Source organism: Humulus lupulus, chromosome X (genome assembly GCF_963169125.1).
Source record: "Humulus lupulus chromosome X, drHumLupu1.1, whole genome shotgun sequence".
In the NCBI taxonomy this organism is placed as follows: Eukaryota; Viridiplantae; Streptophyta; class Magnoliopsida; order Rosales; family Cannabaceae; genus Humulus; species Humulus lupulus.
In genome coordinates this window covers 202,830,107-202,849,373 of record NC_084802.1, presented here as the reverse complement: position 1 = coordinate 202,849,373, position 19,267 = coordinate 202,830,107, and the positions used below count along the sequence as shown (strand labels likewise).

General features: G+C 31.6%; 1 protein-coding gene across 1 annotated transcript; it reads right to left on the bottom strand.

Annotated features, from left to right (window-relative positions):
• Nucleotides 1-9,901: 9,901 nt before the first annotated feature.
• On the bottom strand, nt 9,902-12,604 carry LOC133803813 (uncharacterized). Its single transcript, XM_062241943.1, has 3 exons — nt 11,928-12,604; nt 11,694-11,797; nt 9,902-10,907 (listed from the first exon to the last, which is right to left on the bottom strand). The coding sequence occupies exons 1-3, from the start codon at nt 12,428-12,430 to the stop codon at nt 10,186-10,188; spliced, it is 1,329 nt and encodes a 442-aa protein (XP_062097927.1). The 5' UTR covers nt 12,431-12,604; the 3' UTR covers nt 9,902-10,185.
• Between the last annotated feature and the right edge of the window lie 6,663 nt (nt 12,605-19,267).

The window sequence follows — 19,267 nt, the reverse complement described above, 5'->3', positions numbered from 1 at the left end:
TAGGTAACCACCCACTTCTTCTCTTTTTAAACCCCTAACCCACGTTCACCTCTATCATTCTCCTTTCTTTTTCTTCTTCTAAGTTTCTCCTTCTCTTCTTGTGTGCTTGTGGTTTCTCTGGTTCTTTGTTTTTTTTTTCAAGAATAGCTAAGACCAAAACTACTGGTGGTTCCAGACATCCTGCTCGTGCAAAACCCTCGGTTAAAGCTGCAATCGACTCTCCTGCTACTACAAAACCTTCAGTAAGAACAAGGGGTCTAGCATGGAAAAAGGTACTCAACCTAAATGAGAAAGCATCTCAGTCTGCCTTTCTAATCTCTTCTGGTACTCCGGGTTTGGGTGGTGATGACCTTCAAGAGACCTCCTCATCTGCGCACTTGAGTCCCAAGTCTTCATCTTCAAAGGAGGCATCTACATCTCGGTCTGACGGTTCTGAAGGAGCAAAACCAAACACTAAAATCTCCCCACCAGTATCTTCTCCACCTCCTTCTACATCTGAAAAGCTCTCTGCTCTTCGATATGAACGACGCTCTAAACATGGTTTGGATGTCTCAACTCCACTGGCTGTTTGTCTCAAAGTAAATCCACATTTTGTGACAACCACTGATTCTGAGGGTGGCGATAAGAGTGATACAAGTCTCCCTGACTCAGACGCTGAATCTGATCTTAGTGAGGGCTTGAATGCAGAAACCCAACCTGAGGAAGAAAAGACCCCTGATGAAAGTGAACCCTCAGAAGACCGTTTTGTAGCTTCAGAACCTGAAGATGTGTCTCCAGAGCCTCATGTTCATAACAAGCAGAAGACTATAGGCAAACGCCCTCTGGAAATTCCTCCCTCTGCCCTTATTACTAAAAAGGCCTGAAAGTTTGGTAAACTCGAAGATTTTTCTCCACATTCTCATTTTTTCTGTTTTAATGACAATGAAAGGCACATGAGTCTTTATGCTTCTCAAAAATTCATTGTTGAGATAAATTTTGATATTGATGCTCATAGGGTTTATGGGGTTCTAAAGATTTTTCAAGAGATGGGTTGGATGCATACTATAGATGGTTTTACTGGGTATGTTGATAGGATGATCAATGAATTTTATTCTAATCTAAATGATGAGTTTCTAGACAAAAATTCTTGCATGTTTGGGAAAGTCTATGTTAGAGGTCATTGGTATTCTTTTACTGTACAAGATATTGCTGTTGCACTCAGTCTTCCTCTAGATGTTGAGTTCACCGAGGTGCCATTTGACAAAGATGTGGTTTTATCTGAAATCATTGGACAAACTGTTACCTGGAATACCCATGATACTATCCATTTTGCTCATCTCACCTATCAACATGCTGCACTAATGAGGTTTGGTCTTTCTAATTGATTGCCATCTTCCAACATGATTGTGGTATCCCAAGAATTAGCCTTCTTGTTGCTTAAGCTCACAATTGATGCTCCAATTGATCTAGCTGACATGATTTTAGATCAAATTGTCGCCTTGCACAAGGGAAATCATAGGAAGTTAAATTTTCTTTTTCCTACCTTGATCTATAAAGTGTTATCTTCACAGAAGGAGCTGATCTTGGACACTGAATCTGAAGAGCCTCCTATGTCTGGAATGACTTTCAAACCCTCTGAGAAGTTTGAATCTTCTAAGCAGCCTAAAGGAATATCCTTGCCACCTGTGTGTGCTGCTTCTCATGTAGATTCAGGATCTTCTTCTGTAGCTCCAGCTTTTCAATTTGTTCAGACAGAAATTGCCAAGGCTATCACTCGATTGGGTAAATTGCATGATTAGTATTGTTAGGAAAATATGTATTTTGCCTCAATGGAAATAATAATAAATTACAACTCTATGCAATATATTACAAATAAATAATAATTGATTAAAAAGAGTTACAACTCTATAACTGAAAATTACAAATAAACAAAGAAATTGAAGAAGATGATGAAGGAGAAGATAATAGTAAAATACAACTCTAAGCAAAAGGTTACAAATAAAGTAAAGTGTTTGAAACAAAAGAAAAGAAAAGATTACAACTCTTGAACAAGAAATACAAGTAAATAGAGAAGAACAATATAAAGATGAAAAGCAATAGAATGAAAGAAAGGAACAAGATACAAAAGATAAACAACTCTCACTCACACTACCAAAGTGAAGAGTGTTGGGGATCACCAACTTGAACAAGGTTTGAAACCTTTGTCCAAAAGTTTATTTCCCTCTAACTCAAGCACTAAGGGATCTCTCACAGATTATAGGAAATGATTTCTGGAATTATCAAGCCTCAAGGTGTTTCTAGCCAAGTGCTCTAATGGATAGAAATGTTGTGTCTTACAAGTGAGCTATAGGCTCTTATTTATAGAGTTTAGAGACACCCTTTGAATTTCAAATTCCACCAACCCCCATGGCTGTTACTAATGTTTAATTGGATTAATATGGAATTAAAAATGAGATTTGGGAGTTATTTGGGTTTTCTGAGCCGTTCAACAAAGATTGAAAAAACTGAAGAAAAAAAATGGTCAGTTTTTGGCCTGTGGCCGCGGCCAGAGACATTAGTGGCCGCGGCCACTAGCCTCTATCCCACAAGCCGCGGCCACGGCCACCGACCATTTTCAGCACTAAAAAATGTGTTGTTTTTCCAAACGGTTCCAAACCCTCCCAAATGATTTTGTAACTCCCAAAACACATTATTGGGGTTAAAATCATATCTCTAACAGCCATATCACATATGGCTTTATGAAATCCATCTCAATATTGTGTAACAACAAATTTACACAATAAAGGGTAATATTTGGAAGTTACAAATTTGTAACACCAAATATGTTATATTATTTGGATATATCTCATATATCTAAATATTGTAACTCTCTATTATATGTTACAATATGTGACACTCTGTCACATTTATTTAATCTAAAACATTATATTGTAATATAATATAATATTACATTATATTATAAAATAATATAACAAGTATTCCTGTCATGTTGAATCTTGTGTTTTTTCTTTTGGTCTTTTCTTTTGTTCTTGTTTTCTTTGGCAAATTGGTAGACAAAAAGGGGAACTAGTGTTTATTTTTTGTTGTTGGTTATAACTCTAGACCCTATTTTCAGGAGGTGTTGTTGTGTTAAACTTTTTCTTTAAAAGTTATCATGTTTGTTTGTTTTATGTTAGTAACTCTTATGTGCAGGGGGAGTATTGTATACTCTCATTGTTTCTAACATTTCTCTTTGCAGATTCTTCTTGGGTATTTACATCCAAAATATTTTGTTAATCAAAGTGCCAAAGGGGGAGATTGTAAATTCCATTTTTGACAAAATATTTTTTGATTTATTTCTTGTAATCTCGGCATTCAATTGAAGATTATTTCAATTTTATTCTATTCACATTTATGTTCTGATTATATAAAAAGTTGATTATATCAATCTATTCTATTTATAGAAGGTTTGACAATATACTTAGCTTTTAACATATGAATCAAATAATAAATGTTGATTTATTTTATATCTGGTTGATTTTATTTAACAACCTGATTCTTATGACCAGAAATTTCAACAGATAGGATCGAATTGATCCTTATAAAAACTGAAGATATGATCTTGCAATGACAGCTCAGATACGAACTGTTCTATAGCTACAGACAGTCTGTCTGTTTCCTTAGATCACGAAAGATTCAATGTAATTGATTGGTTATTTAAGGAAACATTTTCTAGTGAGTTGTGTACATTCAGACATAGTAAAGGTTGTCTTATGTGAGTATATTTGTGTATAAATACTTACCATAGCAGCCTTGTCTAGGTTAACTCTTTTTGTCTATTTTGAAAATTATTTTACATCTTTAGAAAAAGAGTGTTTATTTTGTAGAGGTTAGTGGTTCGGCAATACCTTTGTTATTGTGTGTCTTTGTATGTGTTTTGTGTATTGAAACCATTCAACAAAAGGAAGAACAAAGAGCAAACCTTCGGGAGAAGGTTCATCCTAGTCTTGCCTCGGGAGGAAGCAAACACTCTTCAAGCAAATCGAAGGGAGTTTGAGTTCTTGAAGTTTTAGCAAGGTTTATTCATCAAGTGGAAAATACATCAAGCTTGTGGCATGCATTGTATTAGAGGGAGTCTAATCTTTGCTTTAAGTCAAATAGTTTGTATTTTTGAGAAACTTTATTAATGAATCTTATCTCTGGGCGTGGCCCTGTGGACTAGTAATATCCGAAAGGATATTGACACCACGTAAAAAAATTCTGTGTGTTTTTTACTTTTCTATGTTATCCTTCTGTTGTGTATTTTTGTAGTTACATAATCTTTGTTTGTAGCTACAGAATATCTGTTCCAGTACCAACATTTTATTCCGCATTTAATTAATTAATTTAATTTAATATAAATTTGGTAATCATGAAATACAGAATTTCAAATACATATATCTTCTATATAAAAAAATGTATATTTAATGGTGTTTTTTTTTTGTTCTAACAATTTTTTTTTAACTTTAACGGAATATTACAAATATTTAAAAAATATACATTTAAAACCAATTATAACATATGAGAGAATAAATATTTAGAAATTATATTACTACAAATTCAAATATTATAAAATATAATTATTACAATAATATTTAATAAATACTAGATATTTAATAATTATATCTATTTTATATAAAAAAAAAATATGTATTTAAGTTTTTTTTTTGTTTTAATAGTTTTTTTTAAACTTTAACAAAATATTGCAAATATTTAACGAAATATACCTATAAAATCAATTAAAAATAAATATTTATTAATCATAGTAATATAAATTCAAATATTATAAAATATCATTATTATAATAATATTTAATAGAAGACTATATATTTGATAAGTATATTAATATAAATTCAAATGCTATAAAATATCATTATTATAATAATATATAATACATAATCTTTATTTTTATTAAAAAAATTATCAGTTATTTTTTTATTACTTAATCTAACTATATATTCATATTAAATAACAACAAACATTATATTTAGGTGTCGAGTGTACAAATAGTATAACTGTGTAACTACATAAAAAATTAGAATAACATTTCTATTCTATCAAGAATAAACAAGCTTCTTCTTCAATCATTAAGATGTGTTTTGAATAATATCATTAATGTTTTGTACCTTACATAGGGTAGTTTATGATCTAAAAGATTATCATATTATTATTATTTTAAAAAAACCAAAAACAGTGTTTTGGTTAAATTTTTCTTTTATATATAATATTGTTTACTTATTTAAAATTTATATGAAAATCATAAAAACTTAATAGAAATAATTAATAAAACTAAACAAATGTGCATTATACAATATATAAATGAAAAAGAAAAAAAATCTTCTATATTTTACTTTGCAAATTTACATTTTTAGAGTTAAATTTGTTTAGTAGGGTAGTTTTTTACATTTAATTACACAGAAGAATTAACTCAATCTTTTTCTATATATATACTAGATACAAATAACGTGCGTTTTCTTAGTTTTATTTATAGAATTTATAATTATTTTTATTAAATTTATTAATAATGTCATATAAATTTCAAATAAATATCATATTTTAATTAAATAATTTATTTATTTTTCTTGAAGTTTATCTTTGTTCTAGCTTTTAAATTTATGAGTGGCAACAAGAGATTATATATTATATATTTAATGTAATATTAAATATTATACGTGGATTTTAAATTTAAGTTTCTTGCTAGTTTTTTTTTTTTTTTAAATCAATTTGTTGCTAAATGACAGTAGATTATATTATATGCTTAATATGATATTATTCTAATAAATGAGTTTAAGTTTAATTAAATTTTATTTAAGTTATAAAATATATAATTTTATTATTTTTAAATAATTATCATTGTAAAATATCTTTAAAATATCATATTTTAATTTATTTATTTATTATTTTTAAATAATTATCATTATAAAATATCTCAAAAATATAATATTTTAATTTGTTTAATTATTTATTATTTTCAAACAATTATCATTGTAAAATATCTCAAAAATATCCTATCTTAATTTTTTCAATTATATATTTTATTTTATTAAGTTTAATTGATATGTACAAACTACCGTTAAATATAATAATATTTCGTTAAAGTTAACATTAAAATATAAAAAATTAGTTATCTACACATTTTTTATATAGATGAGATATATATGTATTAATTTAATTTTGAAAAAATTTGTGCATTGCTAGATTAGTCGTTATTACTAAGAGCACTCTCAATGGGTGCTCTACTCTATCCTTTAAAATATATCATCAAAACACATTTTTTTTCTATTTTACCTCTAAGTTTTACATTATACCATACATCAGCTTCTCTATATATTTCTCTATATCATTTAAATATTATATCTTTAAATATATTTTATTACTTAAAGTAAAATAAAATAATTGAAAAATAAAAAAGTAATAATAAATATATATTAAATGGAGAGAGAAAGCTTATAAAAAAATAATAATATTAAAATATTATATAAATGATATGTAAATGTAGATATGTATTAATTGGAGTTTGTGCATAGTTATTATAAATATATGTATAAAGGAGCTGATGGAAGATGTTTTTATAAGTTTTAGCTAAATATTATAGAGAAAGTGTATTACAAAATATATCACCAAAACATACATTTTTATAATTTAACTCAAACTTTTACATTATATCATACATCTACTTCTCTATTTTTTATCTACATCATTTATATATTATATTTTTTAAAATATTTTATTCATTTTAAGAAATAAAATAATTAAATATAATAGTATCACACTCATATATATATATATATATACAAAAGTTTATAAAAAAAATATATATTTATAGCTTGATGAATAGTATTTCACTACCTACAGAGAAATATTATTCATTTAGGTAAAAAAATATAACTTTATATCACCCATTGGAATACTACTTAACTATTTTTTCTTTATATTATAAAGAATAACACATTTTAGCTCATCCATAAAAGTGCTCTAATGCTAGGTGTATAATATGTTTTTCTTAAAAATATTGACAAACAGATTATAATGAAAATTGATGAAAACTAAATGCGATATATTGTAATGAAATCGAAATTTAATTTTTTTTTTTTTTAAAAAAAATCATTTTACTATAATGTTAATTTTATTTAAAAAAATTCAGCTCTGCCCCTGCTTACACAAGCTGATATATAATTGGACCGTTTCTTTATGGCCAGTACTTGCTATGTTACACTTAGCTTGGTTATTAGGAAATGCAAGTAATATATAGAATAATTAGTGTAGGGATGTCAGCTGGAAGTTTCTTCCCATAGTATGGAGTATGGACCCCTCCGTATTTATTACTAATGTTTTGCGTGCAAGATTTTCAGTAATCTTAACAGTAGATTCCACTAGTTATATATATATATATATATATATATGATTTCTCTCTCTCTCTCTCTCTTCACATCATGGTTTGGTTTTTATTTATATAAACAGTGTATTAATATATAAACAATCAGTCCAAACACTAGAAACGATGAGAGAGAATCCTCCATGAGTGCGCATCCGGTTATTACGCATGTGTAGGCAATTATAATTTATTTGTCCAACAATATTATTATAGTTTTAGACTTCATTCGTTTGGGTTTTGGATGATTTTTTTTTGGGTTATTGTCTAATAGTCAATTAAGTCCCCTCCCTCCCCCCACTCCTCCACCCCCACCTTCTCTCTTATTGCGGTGGTTTCAAGATTATCTCACGTGGACCCTCATAATTTTGGCTTAAGCTTCTTAAAACGGTGCATTAGAAACTCTTATCTTAATTTTATAAATTCAACTATATATAAGTTAAATGAACATGACCCTATATATAATTATATATTATTGTGCTGCCACGGTGGCACCTTATTATTTTTGGGTAGTTTTGGTTTTCTTAATCCCAACTTTATATTAGAAAAAAGAATAATAAAAATATGTATATATTCAAAATTATTGTGAATTAATCTTGTATATTATGATGATCTATTCTTTTCTATATATGTGCTGGTTTATATTGAATAGTCCTGGTTGTAGTAGGTGTGGCTCAGGTCATGTGGCCTCCCGTACATGCCTGGTGGTTCTGACCTATCTCAGGCGTGATTTAAAGCCAGGTAACCACCAACTGGCCAAAAACAACGTCATAAAATAAAAAAGAGTTTAATTACCTGTTTAGGTGTATGTGATGCTGCAGGTGATAGGCACATGAATGTAAAACCATGTTAAAATCTATGGCCAATCAGTGACTATTTTTGGAACTTCATCTAATATAAATTATCTCTGAGATATTTGCATCATATCCCCTCATCTTTTCTAAAAGTTTGTTGCACATATACTCTTAAAAAAAATTTGGTGACATAACCCCTAATGTTACCTTATTGTATTTTGATTGTTAAGTGCTAGTTAGATCCGATAAATACAAATAAGGACACTCGTGTCATTGCTCTATTGGGACATGGGTCAAATACTTAATTTTATTTAAAAAAATTTTGAAAAGTAAAAATTAATTAAAAAGTAAATTTTTTTTTTAGTTCTTTTCTTTCTTCATCTTCTTACCGACGTTCCTACGCTTCATCTTCCTCTTCTATTTTCTTCTTCTTCCCTATTTTATCGATTTTTTTTACCTAGACACGTAAACTCGTAAAATCTCAAATAGTAATCAACATTATACAAATCAACAACATCTCCAAAAAAAAATTCATTTACCTAAACATCAAATTTGAAATTAGAGAAACCAATAATTTTAACATGTAAAACCAGTCAACCTAGCAAGCAAATTTTTTTTTTGCATAGGCTCAATCAAATTTTCCCAGAGTATTGAAAAAATCACTGCCCACAAAAAAATTCGGTCTTTTCCCAAATTTGTATTGAAAAAACACCATTGCCTAGAAAAATACCACTGCCACCCACGACAATGCAGCAGATCTCGTCGATCAATCCTCAACCCACACTACAAGAAAAATGAGTTTTAGAAGTAACTATACTGTGGGCGACGTAGTGTCGTCCCTAATATACAAGAAATTAGGGGCAACAAGGTAGGGAGTTGTCCCTAATATTCTGAAACAATATCAGGGGGTCTCCCCTAATATATGAAAAGTCGCCCCTGATAATGAGATATTTTGGCCAGCTCGCGTCATCGCCATTCTCGTTGACCCCAAACCACATCGTCTCTATCCTCGTCGACCACAACTCAAAATGTGTCGCAACAATCCTCACAGAGACCAGCAAAATCAAAAGTTTCTATTGAGGTCCACCATCTAGAAGGTCCACCATCTGAAATAACACCCTTTTCCAGCACCGATGAGACCAATTGCCGGAGCAGAGAAAAATGAGCTCAATCATCGAAGTTGATGAAATGGGAAAAAAAAGAAAGAAGACGAAAGAAGATGATAGAGAAGAGATGAATAAAAAAATTACATTTCAATTTCAATTTTAATTTTTTTAATTAATTAAATTTATTTTTAAATAAATAACTATTTAATTAATATGTAACCCAATAAAATAGTAACACGTGTGTCCTTGCTGGTATTGAAGTGATTTAACTGAAATTTAAGAGCCAAAGTGTTCGGCTGGAATAAAAAGATAACGTTAGCTAGTTGTGACACCAAATTTTTTTATTGAGAATATATGTACAACAAACCAAAAAAAATATGGAGGTTATGTCACAAAATATCCCTTTGTTTTTTAATGCCTCTATTCTAACTAGCTAAGCTATCAATGTCCTCAAACTATATATATATTATATGTTAATAAATAGCATACTGTAAACTCATATTATAATGTCCCGCTAGCTGCTCTAATGAATATTCGTTAAATAAAATATGTTTGCAACTCACATCCAATTGCTAAAGCAGTTGAGCTGAAATTCATTAAACAATATCGTACAACAAAGATATGCTAACATCTGCAATTAAACTACTATTATTAATATCAATATATATAATATAGAAACGACAAAATATTGCTAACATTGTCGCGACTGCAGCTCCTTGACCGTCGATTAATTAAAGCCCTCCATCATCCAACGGTCAAGAAGCGCAGTCGTCACACCAGTTATACAGAGAACACCACATCCACGGAAGCAGATTTATGTACATTGGTTTGGGAGAGGAACGGGTCAGCGAGGCTTTTGGTTTAACCGTTCGAAATAAAAATAAATATAAAAACAAAAAATTCAAAACGACGACGTTTACGGGGAGTCGAGAGCTTTGTAGATGACTACGAAACAAGGAAGGATAGCCCTTGGATTAAAAACAATCAACTCCTCAAGATTCGAGTACACCCCAGCGTAACCGGCAACGGAATCGTAGGAGGAGCCGAGGGACACGCTATCCTCCTCCGCCGGCGCATCGTCCGCATAGCGCTTCACCCTGCCCGCGATGACACGGCAGACAAGCATAGCTCTACGCCCGTCCGTACACCTCAGCGAGTCGTGGGCCCTACCACTGCTTGCTGTGGTCCACACTCCTTTGCCCGACTCGCTGCCCTGAGTCTGAGTAGCAATAGAAGTAGTGGTAGTCGCTGCAGTATTGTTATTATTATTATTGCTACTACTACCCGACTTATTGCCCTGGAACCCGTGCCGGATGATGGTGCACACGCCGCAACCCGGCACTGACCCGCACAGGCTGGACGCGCCACGTGAGCCCAATGAGCACGTGAGCGTGGAACAGTGGAATCGTAGCAGCTCGTTCCCGTCGGCCGCGCACCTCGGGTTCTTTCGTGTGCTGTTCAGTGCACGTGTCTTCACCGCGTCACGGCAGTCCTCGAACCGTTGGATCGTCCGCTGCGTGTTTTGGACCTTTAAGATCCGTTCGATCTGAAAGATCGGGTTGTCTTTCTTCAGCCAGCTCGATTTGAATATTATCTCTACTATATTCCGACCCGAATCTTCCGGACCCAGCTCCGATACTGTACATACCAAATCAATAAAAACAAATTACTAAAAAAATTTAATTTATTATTTATTGTTCTTTTGTCGGTAGGGACTTGTTGGTGTGAAACTTAAACGTACTTGTGGGGTTTTTTTTTTTTTTCTGATTGTCCAATCAAAAAATCTTCATACTACGACCTTGATGAACTCAAATAAATAATCGATATGCACTGTTTGGTTGGGGTCATTTATTTTCTATTGCAGAGAGACAGCTGTAGTTGTAAGTACTCTTACAAGTTACGAGTGGAGTAGTAAAAGATTTGTACCATAGAATAATAACATAGTGAGTTATTCACTTATGGTGATGTTGGATATGACAAGAGTTACGGTACCAAACTAAATAATAATACAGTGATTTTTTTTTTCCTCATGCAAGATTTACGGAAACAAAGTACTGTACTATATCTTATATAGAAAAAAAGGTGATTGGTAGTGTGATTGAAATCTCTTTGCTTAATAATTCTCGTCTGTTTTTTGTGTTTCTTTTTTTCTCTTTTCTATCTTTAATGTTTATTTATCTGGGCCATGGCTTTCAAATTCAAACTATCATGATTGTTTTTCACCAAGCTCGAATTAGGAGGGGGATATAATAAATACGTGAATATCATTTATGATAGCTTTTATTTTCTATTTCTATATATACTTTCAATATATTAATTATTATTATTCCTAAAGATGATTTTTAATGTGTGTAAATATGAAGAAAAAATAACGAAATAATTGCATTGCATGTAAGAATTTTTTATTTTAAAAAAAAAATGTACCGGCATGGCGAACTGCCTGGTGAAGCTCCAGACTCTCAATCTTCGGAAAAACCTCTCCGCATTGAGAGCAAGCAGAAATAGTACTCCTTGGAATAATCGGATACCTGTATAAATATTTTCATGTCAATTGATTTAATTCCACATTTTTATAAATCATATTAATGCCAAATTAATATAAAGTACGAGATATATGGGAATATTATAATCGTGTAATAATAATTATAATTAGAGTACCTGCTTGGGTCAACGATCATGTGACATTCATAGCAACCAGACAGCTTCCGGAATTGCATTCCTCTAGAGGATAACGTGTACCCAGTGCCACCGTTGGATCTCGCCGACCCGGACGTCGACCGAGTTGATGAACCGTTAACGGCCTTCCGACTCAGCAACCCGGTTTCCTGTCCGACCGTGCTATTCTCGGGCGAGTTGTCGGCTCGGTGAACAACCCTAGTGTTGCCATGAACAACGTCTCTGAAGCTACAAATAGAGCCACATGAAGAGCCGAGCTTGGAGTAGCCAACGGTGCCGTTTTTGGAGGGGTCATGGACTCGAGACCCTTCGATCTGTTTACAAGTGAGGAGGTTCTTGATTTGGTCCCATGAAGAAGTCGGTTTCTGCTGCTGCTGATGCTGCTTTGCTTGTTGTTGCTGCTGCTTGGGCCGCTTCTTGCGTTTTGATTGATGAGTGGGTTTCTTGGAGTCGGTGGGCTCTGGTGCAAAAGCTAGGAGAGCCATGAAAAAAGAGCAAAGAGAGAAAAAAAAAAAGATAAAGAGAGATAAATATTACAGACAAAGAGCAGAATAGAGCAGAACAAAGCAGGTTTAGTTCTTCTCTTCTTTACTAGAGAAAGAAAGAAATAAAGAAGAAAATATTGCTTTTGTTATTATTTTTATTTGTGTACATAAATAAGTGAAGGGAGAGGGATCCAAGATGGGAAATAAGGAAGCAAATCGAAAGAGAGGGTGGGTGTGGTGTGGTGTGGTATGGTGGGGCTTACCTGACTTAACTATTCCATTTATTATTAAATCTATTTATTTATTATTTTTGGATTTCCTATAGTGTATTGTTGTGTACACAGAAAAAAGGGTATGCCTTTTTGAATTTTGACCAACACACAGTTCATCTCTTATCACCTCTAAATTCTAATTAAAGAATTTTTAAGAAAATAAATATTTATATCTATGCAAGTAAACATGCATAATAATTACTGTAATTATTATTATGTTATAGTAATATAGAATGTTGACTTCTAATGTGTTTGTAGTAGAGTGGATCCATTATGAAAAATAGTTAATCAAATGGTGTAAAACTATTAAGATTGATGTGGGCATTTGGCCCCCACAAAAACGAAAGATGATAAGATGAAATATCATGTTATGGCTTTTGACGGCAGATTTAGACGCCACACATGCGATGTATGTTTGTTTGCCGTTTTATTTGAGTTATTCCTTTGTTGTTTTTTTATAATTTACATTTATTTAGAAAGCTATATATATATACATGGAGTCTTGTCATTATAACTATACATCGACGTTGGTGAGATTGTATATTTCACTTCTTTTACTTTCTTTTTTAACCCATGTCTCACTTGAGATGATGAGTCAAGTCAATAACCATATGTTTATACCTAAAGCCTCTTTACAGGTTGTGTTGTTTTTTATAATTTCGCTTGCTTGCATAAAGTTACGTTCCAAGCTTTGAGCAGACAAATTAATTATGTGTATATGTATGTGAAACCAGCAGCTTATTATTATTAATATATGAGCATGAAACGAGGAAAAGGGTTTTCATTTTATGTAAAAAGGCCGAGAAACCACGAACCAGTTTCACAATGATTACAATTACAAGCTCAAGCACTGTGTACTATAAAAAAGCATATAACTTATGAAGATGAACGTTCTTTCTTTCTTTTTCTTTTTTAATATCTAAAGCTTTGGGTATTTTAGTTATTTTGTGTGGAAAATCATATGCAATGGGACCCAGATTCTCAATGCAAGCAAAAGGAAAAGTGAGTGAGCCAAATAGACATCACATAAAACACGGAGAAAGAATAAGAGCTCCTGTTCCATATTCGAATTCCAATGTTTCCCACTATCCATTTCGGTGCTTGAAATTACAGATCTGCCCTTGCATCCTAATCCATTATAGTAACATTGTACTGGAGAAAAAATGAGAGAAAAGAAGAGAAGAGAAAAGTGAAATGAAAAATGAATTGTTTGGTAAGAAGGAGAAGTGGAGAGAAAAGAAAAGTGAGATGAAAAATATTGAGTGAAACTTACTAAATTTGTTTCTCTCCAAACTAGAAAGAAAAGTGGAGTAAAAAATTTCATTATTTCATACAATTAAATTCTAAAATATAAAGGAGATAGAAAATTGGAAGGATGGAAATATGAAAGTATATTTCCTTCTTAATTAGTATTGTAAGAAGTAAAGAAAATAACTTTATTGTAAAATTACTATATTACTCTTAAATTATTAATATATATTTTTTTACCTAAAAATATTTTTTCTTTGAAGAGATAAAAATTTAGTAGGTCCACTCAATGTTTTTCACCTCAATACTAAACAACTCATTTTTCTTTTTTTCTTTTCACTTTTTTTTTGTAGTAGAAAGAATATGATTTTTCACTTTCTCTTTTCCATTTTCTTTCCTCTCATTTTTTTCTACCTAAAATACTTTTATACAAAAATAAATTATATTAATAATTTAAGGGTAATATAATAATTTTACAATAAACTAATCTTCTTTCCTTTCGTACATACAAACAACTAAATATCATAAATATATTTTGTTTCTATCCTTCTAATTTTCTTTCTCCCATATATTTTTTTCCTTTGTACCAAACATAGTGTTAGCCATTGAGCGGGGTTAGGTCCTTTTCGTGCCATGTTTTATTATTGGCGAAAGAGCCACTTATTGACTGGCGCGCACTGGCCGAGTGGATGCATGAAGAAGCCAAATTCGGTGTGTTTCATGTAGCCCGTCCTTTGCTCAATTTTAGATTCCCATACAAACGACCGCAAGAGCAATAAAACGAAAAAATATTGGTTATACCTATAATTAATAAAATAAGATAAGACTTGAGGAGTGTTGAGCTTGAGGCTAGGGTCATTTTCATGACCAAATTAGTGGCTGTTGACATAAGCAATATTGTGTTTTTATTCGGACTACCTAGTCCAATAATTTTTATAATAAGTTTAGCCAATTTCTTCTATGTTAGTTTTGGTATCTAATCCATCAATCCTTTTGCTTTGTCCTTTTGTCATTCATAAATTAAACATCTTTCATTATAATAAGTAAGTCATCATAAACATAAATAAAGGGTTTTCACCATTTCTTCAATTACGAAAAATAGTAAATGTGGTGTACTTATAATTTTGAGTATATTGCATGTGGTGGTGCCACTGCCTAGCTAGTAATATAGCTATTACACTGACAACTCACCTATTATATATATCAAAAAATCTCATAGTGATGACTAGTGGACACATACTTGAATGGAAGACATATTGCATTTCTTGCCATATTAAATCTTATAAATTTATACCCAAATTCCCTTATAGCTAGGCAAACTTGAAAACAGCTATTAAATTTTCATTCAATGATGAAATATCTATATTAAGTAGATATAAAGAGGGGGAAAAATCATGAAAATATATGACTGTAACTTTGACGAAAATGAAAAGATTTATAGATAATTAAATATGATTTAATTCCTTAATCATATAGCTTAGGAAGTAGAAACTCAAGAAAACGTGGCATGGAAAAAAAATATATATATATATATATATATATCTAAATATAGAACCGTACAATAATAGATAAAATAGGAATTGCTCTGTTTATCTAATTATTAGAAACCTAAAACCAAAATAAAAAAATAAAAATAAAAAGGGTATCTTTTAAGAGAGACGAGAGAGTAGTTGAAAGTCAGACATAGATTTGGCCAACCATTGGATTAAATGGACAGCGGTGTCCCCATGGAGTTCTCAAAGTAGGGGACCAAGACCAAGTGAGTCTGCATCTGATCCATATATCGTCGAAACTATAAGTAAGGTTATCCAAGAACTGGACCCTTTTCATGAATTAAGAAACTATATTTCATATACGACTACCTTTGGTGTCCTTACCTTATTCGTCTATAACCGAATCATTAACCTCTATAACTTTGTCTTCATCTTCAACACCTCATATTATATTTATTTGTCTTCTGGTTTATGGATTTGGAAAATCTTTGGACTATATATAATTAAAATCACTGCTATTCATTGTTGTTAAGCTGTATAAAATCAAGAATAGTGCATTACGTGGCCAGAATTAGTTTAATTTGCTTTTTTATTTATTTATTTCTAGATAGTAATGATTAATAGTGGTAGAAGTAGTAGTAGCAGTAGTGGTTGAATAGTGCAAAAGAAAATAATGGACTATTGCCTTATAATTCACAAATTCATACTGCATTCCGAAATAACAACTCAGAAAAATGAACATTAGCTGTTTGTCATTTTTCAATACACGCAGAGCATGTGCAATTTTTATTTTTTAAATTTTGTTTTGCACTCTTTTGTATCCTTCTTGTTAGCAATTTTTGAGCTATGGAAGATCTCAACTAATGTCTTTGAACCCATGTGCCTCTGTTTTTTTTTTTATTTCCTATTACTATTTTTGTAGGGTGTTCGTGCCTATGCAATGTGTGTAGTTAGCATTATATTCAATGAGAAATATATTATTGGTAACTAGGAGTTGTTAAAAAAAAATAGTTCATAAATGTACCACCTTATTTACGGCTCTACCGGTTGTTTAGTATGGGGTAATTTTCAATATTTTTATGTTGATATGAGGTTAATTTTTTTTTTATGCCTAGGAAATATTAATCTAGTGAGAATAAGTGTACTCTATATATAATAATGTAATTTAAATCTTACTTAATAAGTGGGTGTCAGATATTCCCCTCAATATAATAATGGAACCCACATATAATTAATTAAACTAATAATATATTTAATTATTCAAGAAATATAATAAGATTTTATATTTATAAACTAAAAAATATATTTTTTATATTATTTTATTTTATTTTTATGTATAGTTATTTTTTTTTTTAAATATTAAACTATTTTTTATTGAAATCGTCAAATTAATTTTCTAAAATAAATAAGATTCTCATGTTCAACCATAATGTAATTCAATCACAGAAATTTAACCTAATATTCTCATATACTAGCAAACACAATTTACAAGTTTTCGGACAATTATATGCTCGTACTTAATATATAATTTTGAATTTTGTTAGATTAAATGAAATATAGGTATATTAACAATTCTATACACGTAGGTGAAATTTATATATAAATTGAACATATACGAATAGATGATCGAATATTGTATACCTCCAGCCATTGCAATTGATAATCTCGATCTAGCTTTAGATCTACAAAAGAAAAGAAACATAAATTAGAACGAGTACACAGTCTTCCAAGCTCTCACCAACTCTTTTAGATGGAGTTACTGATAGTCAGAATGAGCAGTGAGCTTGGGGATCGGTACTCCATATTTATAGAGTGAGACCTACCATCAGAGTCTCTACCACAGATTGAGATATTCTCTCAATCAGTTGGGATCCGAAATCAGGTAACAAATAATGTTGACCATTAAATAGAATATTTTGTTAATAAATAAAATATTGACTTTGATATATTAAATCAATTAGTTGTAACAAATTGATTTTATATATCATATAAATAAATATTCTAACATTCTCCCACTTGGTCAGCATTTAAATTAATGTATTACTTAAGCCCGACGATTATCCCTATTAGATAATAAACACATGAATCATGGCGATGGGTCCTCTTTTAATAGCGAGTATTATCTTCCATGTATTGCAATATATTTATTACATAATGTTGACCGCGTTTTTGGCCAACGACGTGAGAACATAAAAAACGATAAAGCCTTCAAGAGAAATTAAACGACACAAACGGTTTTGAAAAGAAAGTAAATAACACACGCAATTTTATAGTGGTTCAGCCCCAATATGTTGGTAATAGCCTAATCCACTTAGAGTTGTGATTATAGATCTGTACTCAAGATCAGATGAACTGAGCCAACTGAGTTTCTTCAGTACAGATTATAAGAATACAAGAATTCTTTCAGATACATGCACTTTCTCTCTCTAGAAAATTCAGACCCAAAATTTCCCCGAAAGTCTCAAAAGAAGAAGCCCCTTTCTAATCCCATAAGCCATATATTTATAGGCTTAGGATCATACATCTGATATCCCCTAGAATCGGGATATTTTATTATTCTTATTATATTTAAATTACAAAAATATTCAAAATGTAACAGAACACCCAATTTGTGGGAAAAAATGAGATATTCCTGCGTATGCCAAGACCGATTCTTGTTGAAGCCGTTTCTGGGAATCTTGACATAGTCTGTTCTACCTGGTTGATCCATATCACCTTCAATCTGGTCGAACACACCTCTATTGGACAGTCACGCACTTGGCTGGTAGGACACGCACTCCTCTGGTCTATCATGGCACTCTGGTCTAGCATGCCATGTCTCTCGTCTAACATGGCACTCTGGTCTAGCATGCCATGTCTCTCGTCTAACATGGCACTCTGGTCTAGCATGCCATATCTCTGGTCTAACATGGCACACTGGTCTAGCATGACTTTTCTGGGCAGCAAAGTCACTACTGGGCAGCAATGTCATTCCTGGGCAGCAATGTCACTCCTGGGCAGTAATGTCACTACTGGTCGGACAAGGTCATGCCTGGTCGGTCATGACACTTTTCAAGCCAGTCAAAATTTTATCACAACTCTGAGGAGCCAATATATTTATTGACTATTAATGTGTCTTTTACTGACCATGCACTGCCACTTGTCACCTCTATTGTCACGTCATCGATCTCCAATTTTTGGGGATAACACATAACAATGTACTTTATGTGGCTATGTACTTAAGCGAATAAACCATATGTTTATTCAGGTCCTCTGAAGATAAAATTTTCTCAAATAAAATTAAAATGCGCATAAATATGAGAAAACATCAAAATAAGAGTTTCATTGATAATAACTTCAATTTGTACAATAAATTTACATAAGGGAACCAAGTCCCATGTTCACTACATGATCCTTGAATTTATGAGGTGGCAAGCCTTTCGTCATAGGATCAACAATCATTAATTCAGTGCTAATGTGTTGAATGACCACTTTTTCTTTTATCAAGAAAGAGAATCTTCATTAATCACAGACAAAATATAAGCCAAACCCATCAAATAGAAGGGAACAACAGCATTAAACAGAAGATAATTCCTCACAAAATCCATCTCTTTGCCTGTCATTTTCCTTTGAGTAAAGAAATTACATCTGTAACTAATGTCATTCTTAATCTTATCAACTATACAATTAACACTATAAGAAGAGTGATTAACATAACAAGAATTACGATTAACCCAAATATGATACACTGCTGCTGAGAAGACAGTCGCCACAATCATAGCTATAACATCCATACTCATGTTCCCAATCCACTGAGACCAAGCATTGAAACTCAAAGGCCAAGT

Bases quoted from the DNA above. Each gene is read 5' to 3' on its own strand.
- LOC133803813 (XM_062241943.1), bottom strand. From the start codon at position 12,430: ATGGCTCTCCTAGCTTTTGCACCAGAGCCCACCGACTCCAAGAAACCC. The intron at 11,798-11,927 runs GTACTCTAATTA...ATATTTATACAG, and splicing joins ATGATCGTTGACCCAAGCAG to GTATCCGATTATTCCAAGGA. The intron at 10,908-11,693 runs GTACATTTTTTT...TGGTATGTACAG, and splicing joins CCAGGCAGTTCGCCATGCCG to TATCGGAGCTGGGTCCGGAA.